Below are 11189 nucleotides of genomic sequence, written 5' to 3'. Positions count from 1 at the left end.
TTACTTGGAAATGGTTGAGATCCCCACCATATAACCATATATACAATTGCTGAGTATAAAGAGAGGAATGCACATTTGCTTCCAGGATGGCCCTAGCGGTTGGCCCCACCCTTGGAGACTTAACCCCTGGGTCATAACTTTGAAACGGTTGAGATCCCCAACCCAAAACTATATATACAAATGCTGGGCAAAAAGAGACAAATGCAGTCATGATATTAGAATTGATCCTGGGGTCTGGCCACAACCTTAGGGACCTAGTTTCTGAGTCACAGCTTGGAAACAGTTGAGATCCCCACCCCATAACCATACATAAAATTGCTGGGCATAAAAAATCAAATACAGATATGCTACAAGGATTGGCCGTGGGGTCTGGCATATTCCCTTGGATCTCATTTGGAGAATATTTTTCCATGACTGCTTAGATATCCAGGTGAGCTATACAGGCCCTCTGGGCCTCTTGTTATTATTATAAAAAACATACAAATTAGTTAAAACAAAATATATCTGATCAAGTAACACTACAAATCTAGCACTCTTTATACAGAGAATAATTTTGATGACATAACACTACCCACCATAATGCTCACGTTAAAGCTATACAAGTCCAACACAGTATGTTTGTATTACCCCTCATATAGATCAAACAAATACAATGTACTACAGCAAACTGAATTGTGACAGTGACTTAATTATAAAGTTACTGTAACTCTGTAAATACTGACCGATAGGAAGTATAGCAGAGCTTGCTGTCAGTAAATTATACTGCCACTGATTGTGTACTGTTTGTTTTGATTGCAAGATGGACTAAACTGTAGCTCTTACGATGTTGGGTATCGGTAAATCCTTGCACGTCATATAAAAACACGTCGTAATCTATATATTGATTTGTACTTTCCAGAGATCGTGTGCCATTTGTTTTGACCTCTGACATGGCCTTTGTGATAAACAATGGTGAGAAGAGAAGTGACCGCTTCCAGAACTTCATTGACCAGTGTTGCCAAGCCTTCAACATCCTCAGGAAAAACGCAAACCTTTTCCTGAACCTGTTTGCCCTGGTAACTTATGACCTCTAGTAACATCATACATAAAAACCTGTCTACTATCACCCTCCAGTAGATATCATCAATAAAAACCTGTCTGCTATCACCCTCCAGTAGATATCATCAATAAAAACCTGTCTGCTATCACCCTCCAGTAGATATCATCAATAAAAACCTGTCTACTATCACCCTCCAGTAGATATCATCAATAAAAACCTGTCTACTATCACCCTCCAGTAGATATCATCAATAAAAACCTGTCTGCTATCACCCTCCAGTAGATATCATCAATAAAAACCTGTCTGCTATCACCCTCCAGTAGATATCATCAATAAAAACCTGTCTACTATCACCCTCCAGTAGATATCATCAATAAAAACCTGTCTACTATCACCCTCCAGTAGATATCATCAATAAAAACCTGTCTACTATCACCCTCCAGTAGATATCATCAATAAAAACCTGTCTACTATCACCCTCCAGTAGATATCATCAATAAAAACACGTCTACTATCACCCTCCCGTAGATATCATCAATAAAAACACGTCTACTATCACCCTCCAGTAGATATCATCAATAAAAACACGTCTACTATCACCCTCCCGTAGATATCATCAATAAAAACACGTCTACTATCACCCTCCAGTAGATATCATACATAAAAACCTGTCTTCTATCACCCTCCAGTAGATATCATACATAAAAACNATAAAAACCTGTCTACTATCACCTTCCAGTAGATATCATCAATAAAAACCTGTCTACTATCACCCTCCAGTAGATATCATCAATAAGTCTAACAATCATATGTGGTTACATCTTGAGGAGTACTACATGTACACCCTTCTGTCAAATGTAGGTCACTGTGACCTATATCTTCTGCTTGACTGTTGGTCACTGTGACCTATCTCTTCTGCTTGACTGTTGGTCACTGTGACCTATATCTTCGGCTTGACTGTTGGTCACTGTGACCTATATCTTCGGCTTCACTGCAGGTCTTTGTGACCTATATCTTCTGCTTGACTGTTGGTCACTGTGACCTATATCTTCGGCTTCATTCACTTTTGTTTAGCTCTATTTCCATTAAACCTGGAAAAGCCCTGTTTGTATGTTTTACAAACTTTTCTTCTTTGTGTATGTGTAATCATCTTGTTTCAAATTGAGGTTATTTTTCTACTTGTAAGTTCTATTAATATAAGAAGATGCCAGTTTAAAACATCTTAGTTATTGGTGTGTGATGCTGAACTTGTATCTGAATTCCAGATGACGAGAGCAGGTATTCCTGGAGTTAGTGAGAATGCCGCCCTGTATATCCAGAAAGCTCTACTACCCAAACTGACCGACGCTCAAGCTTCTGCTATATTCACAAGGTAAACTAGACAATACCAGTCGGACAAATAGGCCACTTTTGAGTCACCCCTTCTTCAATAATCACCTTTGCTATGTCAGGTGAACCTTTTGGCGCAAAAGTTCATTAATATATAAACCTTAAGGATTTGTACTAGGACGCTGATATTTGGTGTGGCGGTTTCAGACGCATCCAGCATTTGTACATTGGAGCTAAGTCAGAAAAAAATATTCAAATTAGAAAACAATTTAATTGGTTATATGCAAATAAGCAAGTTCTACTGTTCTACATCAGTAGCTGTTTACTGTGTTGGAATTGTTTTCTAATTCTTCAGGAGTGGACAAATGCTTCTTTGTACTGACTTCTTTATTCCTTTTTTTGAGGAATTTTGATACGATAATTGTATGTTTCACATCTGTTTCTCTGACAGGATGATAGAGGACAGTCTGAAGTCTGTGTTTACACCGATCAACTTCTTCATCCACAACCTGGCCCAGCTTAAGTTCTCTAGTCATCAGGAAGGAGCACTACTGTCCTTTGTACCAAAGACCTACAGGTAATGTGATCAACTTTCTATAATTAGAGTTTAACATTTAATGATACTTTGTAGTGCAGGGGAGTCCAAAGACCTACAGGAAATGTGATTAACTTTCTATAATTAGAGTTTAACATTTACTGATACTTTGTAGTGTAGGGGAGTATTTTCCTTCCAAATATTATTTTATTTAGTTTATTAGTTTATTGCCTAGATATATTACAACTATACATGGACTGTCTGGAGGGATCAGTTCCAGTACACAAGCTTCCTCTCAGACAACTTACAATCATTATCACATTTCTCTCATTCATTTGTTATATTTTGCCTCCAATTGCAATTGGCAATACTGTATGTGTTCGCAATAAATATAACAGAAACTATCAATAATTACCATTTTTTTTTTATTAAAAACTCCCACAACAATAGCACATTACGTATACACTCACATTCATGTACATGAACCAGGTATATTAATGCAAAAATCTAACTTATCCAACTGTATTCTATATATAGATTCTTTGTTTGAAGTCATTTTATTTATGTCATAAAGGAATGTACTTACATTTTTGATAATTTTTTCCAGTGCCAACACGGATGGTAAATTGAAACATGTATCACTACACAGCTACCAGAAACGTTATGAGCCAGATAAACACTATGTAAGTCAACTCTAGTCTTTAATTTAGAAGTTGTAGCTATATCCCTCACTTAGGTAGAGAGGGATTAATGGAATCTCCCCCTACCTTGAGGGTGTGATAAGAAATCTCCAACACAAGGGGTGATGTTTTTGGTTGTCTAATCTGAGGCTCTGCCGAGGGTTAGACAACTAAAAAATCACCCCGAGGGTTGGAGATTTCTCTGTTACACCCTCAAGGTAGGGGATGATTATTTTTCTCCCATCCTATGATTTCAGTCACAGCTCCACCGACAGTAGTCTGCCATGTGGGGTATGCATATCGTCTTTCACTTTTGATGACATCACACTTACCGATGATGCATTTTAATGATGTCACAATTGAACATGTGCTAATCGGCACGAGGCTATCTCCCCCTAGGGGGTGACAAGCTGATCTTTCCCTGCCAAAACGGAAGACACACCTGTGAAGAGTGGGAGAAATATATATCTATTGCTATGTCTGTGTGTCCATCTGTTTATCTCTTCATAGCATCAATCTTGTGTACATGATGTCTCACAAACTCCTTGACAAATTTAGTTAATATTTACACCATAGTGTGATATTATAAAGTACTACACTTGTATAAATTTTGAAGTTTAAAGGGTCAAAGGTCACATTTGACCACTTCGGACAGGTGGGGGCTATATCTATGTGAGCCCCTCTCATTTTGTTTTTATTCAAATTACCAATCAGCAAACTCCAATTGAAAATCTTTCATATCAACTTACCAATAACATGGAAGATGTTATCTAAATTTTTATTTATTTATTTCAGATTTTTATCTTCAAAGTGGAACGAGAAAGCCAAAAATTGCCTACATATGTCTTCCGACATTATTCTGAACTGGTGGAGTTCCGCACTCGTATAGTAGAGCTCTTCCCATTGGTCAGTTGGCCACCTCTTCCAAGCAGGTAAATAGTTACTGTGTATCAGTGACATTGGTATAATAGCATCTCTGGCCCCCTTGAGGGTGAGATAGGGGAATCTCAACCCGAGGGGGGAGATTCTTTAGTTGCCTAACAGGAGGCTTCACCGAGTGTTTGGCAACTTAAGAATCTTTCCCGAGGGTTGAGATTTCCCTATCTCGCCCACAAGGTTGTGAATGATTCTTTTTCTCTTACCCTGTTCATCCATTGTGTATCATATATACAATGTAATGATAACGTTACATGCTAAAATTCAGGGTTGACGTGATGTTGATGGATTGTTGACGTGACGTCATTGTATTGTTGAAGTGACGTCATACCATTGTTATGAATAGGGGAATCCCCCCGTCTGAACCCTAGGGTGAGACAAGGAAATCTCACACCGGTAAAAGTGGGGATACACCTGTCCAGGATAAGAGAAATATGAAGTAACAATAGGTATTAAAACCTTTTCTGTAATTTGTATACAATACAATACATGTACTTTGTATATACAGTTTTGCAGTCCTATGTGTTTAGATACTGTACACCGGGAAACTTTCACCTTTGTCAAACTTTCGCCCTTCACCCATACAATCATGTTAGGCCCTAAGTTTATATCGCCCCTCACATTACTTTGTATATCATGCTGTATACTAACATTCACTTCATTATTTAATTCGCACTCATCACGGAGGGCAAAAAAGGAGAAAATTCAAAAATTAAACCAAATATCAAAATATTTGATTTTTAGCTCAAGCTGGTCCGAAGGACCAAGTTGAGCTTATGCCATACCGTGGCGTCCATTTTCCGTACGTCCGTACGTCAACAATTTCTTTAAACGACTTCTTCTTCTTAACCACTGATTGGAATTCAACTAAATTTGACTGGAAGCATCCCTAGGTGGTGGGAATTCAAAATTGTACAAATGGTGGGGCTGAGGGGCAGGGCCAAAAGGGTCAATTTGGATATATTGATTTAAGCGACTTCTTCTCTGGAACTAAGAAATGGATATCAACCATATTTGACTGGAAGCATCCCTAGGTAGTGGAGATTCAATATTGTACAAATGGTGGGGCTGACCCCCTAGGGGGCTGAGGGGCGGGGCCAAAAGGGGGCAATTTGGCTATATTGCTACAAACAACTTCTTCTGTAGAACTATGCACTGGATATCAATCATATTTGATCAAAAGCATTCATGGGAGNCCCCCCCCCCTCCCCCAATAAAAAGCTAGTAACTACACATATATGGCAGTGTGTGTTTGGGTAACATACAGGTGCTCTCCGTATAGAGTTTGTTTATTCAATAAGTTTTCGATTGATAAAGTCCCACTCGCTTTAAAACTTAACACCGTCTTACACGGAGTAAACACACAGTTAAAGATTGTTCTTACAGGATCTTTTTGTCTACCAGAGTCCACAAATGTTTCCTATAGTGAAATAAACATTAGTTTAAAACTCCTCATGTCTTGGTGTAAAACACATTTTTACATTTTCAGCATTTTTAACTTAAGGTTCAACAAGCCCCCTAAAAGAGTTAATAGTCACCCTAAATTTCAACCCCATGGCAAGTCATATTCAAATATTCTATCACAAATCGGAATAAATGTATATATATGTAATTTAAATACATTGAACTTGTACATGAGCTATTAAAAAGGTATATAACCAGGTCAACAAAGTCAAAAATACGACGTTAAGGCTGATGTTATGATAAAAGTTGCTCACCAGATTTATAACATGTCAATCTCCTAAGTGACCCAACTTAATGTTACGAAATGACATGTTATTTGAAGATCATTTATATACCTAGGTCATGCGGGGCTTTATTTCTCTTTAACTATGTGTGGTGATGCATACAAGCCTCACAAGAAGGTGATTGTTGCTGTGGGAATGTACAAAAATCATAGTAAAACGTCCGTGTAACATATTTTACCGGTATATATGTGTAAAATCATAGACATTTGACCATAAATACAACTTAAACTTCATATAAAATGTCCTTTCTTAACATTCAATGTTGTAATAAAAGAGCTAGATTTGTTATAAACATTATCGTACTTTTCAGCTTCAATGTTTATAACATGTCTAGTGCATTCATATAATCACATAATGTTATCAAATGGCACATCATCTAAAGTTCATTTATCAATCAAGGTTACTTAGCCATTGTTTTCTTATTTAAAATTTGCTAAAATGTATAACCAGGAGATTTTATTATGATTTATGTGGTTTCGCATGGCAACATCTATCTTTATTTGTGGTCAGAATTCCTCTCAACAGCTAGTAGAAGAGAAATAAAGCTCTGCATGACCTAGGTATATAAATAAACTTAAGATTATGGGTCATTTCCCAGCATTCCGTTGGGTTGCAAAAGAGAGTGACATGTTATAAGTCCAGTGAGGTATTTTTATGAAAACATCATGCAGCCTTAATGCCTTTTTTTGAGTACGTTAACCTGGCTGTGTATTTTTTGTATGGCCAATGTACAAGTTCAATATATACAAATAACATATGTGAGTTCCGATTTGTAATTGAGGTCTTTGAACATGACTTACCAGGGGGTTGGAATTTTAGTTGACTACGTCATCTTTTAGGGGGCTTGTTGAACCTTAACATACCATGAGTAAGATATTTTTCAAAAGATTCAGAATATATTGTTTGCCTTTTTTAGATTTTCATATCATTTTCATTTTCTAGATTGGTCATTGGTCGGTCACAAGTCAAGTCAGTAGCCGAGTCCAGGAAGCCAGAGATAGAAAAATTTCTTGCTGAACTTTGGCAGAAAACTGCAGAGATAAAAGAGGTATGTTGTACTGTTAAATTTGTAAAGTATTTTGATCAGTTTCATAGTGTGATGTTTCATTGTGTAACGGAAGTGTTTGGATTTATTCTGTGGATTAACTGGAATATTCAGACATGTTTTATAGAGTAAATGGAATAGTAAGATATGTTTAGGGAGTTATTGAAGTGTCTATATTTGTATGAAGTATTTCAAGTGTTATAGCTGACAGCCAATACCATAGTATTAAAACACTTAACATATTTGTTTACAGCCAGCACTGAAGTATTTAAACAAATTTGAAAAAAAAAACTTTGTATAGGAAGAAAGTTAAATTAATCAAATATATATTTTTCCCCAATCCTTACTTTCAGAGTGATCTGGTATACACGTTCTTCCACACACTACTGCGAGACGAACAGGAATCACAGATTGAGAAACTGGACACACAGAAGAGGAGAGGTAAGATTGTGGCTTCCTATACACTGCTGATCATTGAACCCTGAGGCCTGATCAGTGTATTTTGTTTCCCTCTGATAAACATTGGTAGATACTGCCATACTATAGTCTAAATAATCTGTCTCCAGTAAAACTACTTCCAAAATCAGTAAGGTAACAAGGCTTTGTATTTTACATCATGGGAGATAAATAAAAAGGGAAGCAAACAAACAGAGGTATAAAGAAAGGAAAAGTTTATAAAGATATTTATAAAACAATTTCTGTGTTTTCTGTTACCTGTAGGATAGCGATATGCTGCCATACATGTATATAAGTAGTAGGTTGAGAGGTATGCTGTTTACAAACTATCACTAACTTGTCTTGCTTTTGCTCGGGTACATAATAAATTAATAAGCTACCCTCACAAGAAATGCCTGTGAACTTATGCTATGGCATAATGACTGTATTATTTAAAACACCTTACTCTTAAGAACCATAATGCCAAAAGTCATGACTTTTAACCTGCAGCTTAATGATGGTTGGGTTAGTTTTATTCAGGTGAATGACTATGGCTCACTTTCAATTTCTTAATTATTAAACTAGTCCATTTGATGGAAGCTAAGTATTTAAAATATTCCAGAGATTGATTTGTCCAATCCAACATTCAAGCCATGCAAATATGATGTAACCATTTGGTAGTTCAAATATTATTAAAGTGTCTATTAATTGAAACACTATTCTCAGCCTTGTTAAGACATTTATAGGCTGTGCTTTACAATATTACCATTGAAACAAAATTATTTCTATACTTTGGGTTGTTTTATACAAAATTTTACAGCATAAAGATTTTAAGGAAATATGATCAATGACCTACTAATGCTTACTTTTTGTATATTTAAAAAAAAAATGAAATCATAATAAATTTTAGGTAAAGGATTGAAAAGGAAATCTGAAGACCACATACAGTAAAACACACACAAATTTTGTAAATGTGCATGTATTTCTCAAAAGATTACACTTGAAAATTTGTGTTAACAATTTGTTCCACTAACGAAACTTGGGACTACCTGACCCATACGTACACTTTATGTTCCAGTAAATCCTGTTCAGCTTATCCAGCATCCGAACCAGTTTGGCCAGCTCAAGCTGTCCCTTCTGTATTCAAAGGAATCCCTCATGGTCAACATCATGCATGCCAGGAACCTGGTCAGTCATCATCTGATGTGTTTATGCCCCTGCCACATAGTGGAGGGGTATTAGAGGATTTCATGTCTGTTTGTCCCTTGGTTTGTCTGTCCTTATGTACATACACTAGCTTGTTTACACTTTGTATTCTATAACTCTAATAGGACAAACCCAGCAATCATCAAACTTCATATATGGAGATGTAGCGAAGAGTACTACACTGTTATTTGAAATGTAGGTCACTGTGCCCTGTAATTTCAACTTTGCTGAATTTCTATAGATAATGGTTTTGATTCCATTTCCTCCAAGAGGGAGTGAGGGTATATCAATGTTTAACAGGCATTTTCTAATGTAAATAATTTTAATTCATTAGATATAACCCATATCACTGTAATCACTTGTGAAATCTGGTTTGTCTGTCCAGTGTATTGAAGAGTTTTCAAGAAAAAGACCCCAGCAAAACTTTGATTTTTCTCACATTAAGTTTCTTAAATAATTGTTTCAGTTTTTCTACACATTAACTTAATCAAATAACGAAACCTCGTTATACTGCCAGCATTTGTAAAGAGAAATGTTGGCATTATAAAGGGGTTTTGCGATAACCTGATGGAAACATATTAAGGAATCGTTAAGAAAACAAGAAAAAATGGGACAGTGGAATATGTTGGCAGTAAAAGAGTCGGCCAGTAAAGTGAGAGGCATTATATTGATGTTAACTGTATGCCCAGATTCTGATGAAACTGGGTCGTTATTCATATTATACCAAGACAAAGGCTAAGTTTAAAGTTGAATGAAATCTGTGCTTGACAATTGACAAATATTTAATATTCTGCCCCTGTGGTACTATTGTTAACTTTGACAATGTGTTTGTCAGTCTGCTTCAAAAGGCATTGTATACATTGTATAACTTTGGACAAATCATTTGATAATATGCACACAGTACAAGGTAATAATTAAAGAAACTTTTCTACTATAGGTTGCTAGATTTATTTAAAATAAAATATATAAATGGATCAAAGAGAATTGTTGGTGGTTATGCTAGTATGAATGCCAATCAGCTCCATACTGGAACATAGAACATGTGTAACGGCTTTGATACCATCTCTGGTTGATTAATTTAGTCCTGTGGTGAATGGAAAGAACTAAGACAATTAGACCCAATATCATTTTATACTTACTTTCTCTCCAGCCTGGTACTCCTGTGCCGCCGAGTCCCTATGGTAATTTTATACTTACTTTCTCTCCAGCCTGGTACTCCCGTGCCGCCGAGTCCCTATGTGAAAACCTACGTACTTCCTGACCCAGAAAAGCAAACAAAACAGAAAACAAAGATAGTCAAGTCGTCAACACACCCAACCTATAATGAAGTGGTAAGATTTCTTATAAATGTATATATTTCATCCACCCACTTATACGATTAAATGAGACAGTCATGAAATTGCTGCACATATTTCTTGTCCAATTATTGGTATCTGCTCACCCAGAAGCTAAATCTGTTTATTTAACACTTTAATTTCTGGAGGTTAACCAGAATTGCATTGAGGACTTGACACAGTTATTAAGATATAGAGTGCTCTAAAAATATTATTACCATGGAGGCATTAATATAAAATATAAAAGTCAATCTCTGCAGATATTTTGTTTGTAAAATACGTCTTTCAATGCACTCTACTGATTTACAGTTTAAGTTCAAAATTTGAATATTGAAAAAAAAGAAATACTAAGAAAAAACAGAAATTCAGGTGTTGAACTTGGAATCTGTCAACTATGGATCATACACAAATAGCAATGTTTCCTTGCTAGGACTGTAACTCTAAGCAAGAAAAACTTAACTCATTCACCCCTGAAATTTCATAATGAATTATTCCAACCTTTGAATTGGAAGAGTTCAAATGTGTCTTCAGGGGTAAATGAGTTAAGTATATGGGAAAACTCCAAGTTGAATAAACAGCTGTGAAGTGAGAGTTTTCTTTGAGATTTTAAATTTTGCAGTGGTACTCTTTACCTTAAAGATAATATCTTTTTAAAGAAAATTTACATTTAATAACATTATGTGATTATATGAATGCGCTAGACATGTTATAAACATTGAAGCTGAAAAGTACGATAATGTTTACAACAAGTCTAGCTCTTTTATTACAACATTGAATGTTAAGAAATGACATTTTATATGAAGTTTAAGTTGTATTTATGGTCAAATGTCTATGATTTTACACATATATACCGGAAAATACTTAGGATATCATAATTAATAAATTGATACAGTAAACTTTGT

The 11189-nt window shown here is 35.8% G+C and overlaps 1 protein-coding gene across 2 annotated transcripts in view; it reads left to right on the top strand.

The window, feature by feature from the left end:
• Positions 1–11189, top strand: part of LOC110441528 (phosphatidylinositol 4-phosphate 3-kinase C2 domain-containing subunit beta-like) — a 54463-nt gene that overhangs the window by 41706 nt on the left and 1568 nt on the right. For both annotated transcript variants that reach the window (XM_021484703.1, XM_021484704.1), the window contains exons 27-35: positions 899–1055; positions 2305–2411; positions 2820–2945; positions 3511–3586; positions 4379–4515; positions 7210–7315; positions 7666–7753; positions 8826–8935; positions 10162–10284. In XM_021484703.1, coding sequence (XP_021340378.1) covers positions 899–1055; positions 2305–2411; positions 2820–2945; positions 3511–3586; positions 4379–4515; positions 7210–7315; positions 7666–7753; positions 8826–8935; positions 10162–10284 — 1030 coding nt within the window. The remainder of the gene's footprint in view (positions 1–898; positions 1056–2304; positions 2412–2819; positions 2946–3510; positions 3587–4378; positions 4516–7209; positions 7316–7665; positions 7754–8825; positions 8936–10161; positions 10285–11189) is intronic.

This window comes from Mizuhopecten yessoensis, unplaced genomic scaffold (assembly GCF_002113885.1).
Source record: "Mizuhopecten yessoensis strain PY_sf001 unplaced genomic scaffold, ASM211388v2 scaffold716017, whole genome shotgun sequence".
Classification (NCBI taxonomy): domain Eukaryota; kingdom Metazoa; phylum Mollusca; class Bivalvia; order Pectinida; family Pectinidae; genus Mizuhopecten; species Mizuhopecten yessoensis.
This window is presented reverse-complemented; position numbering and strand designations above follow the sequence as displayed.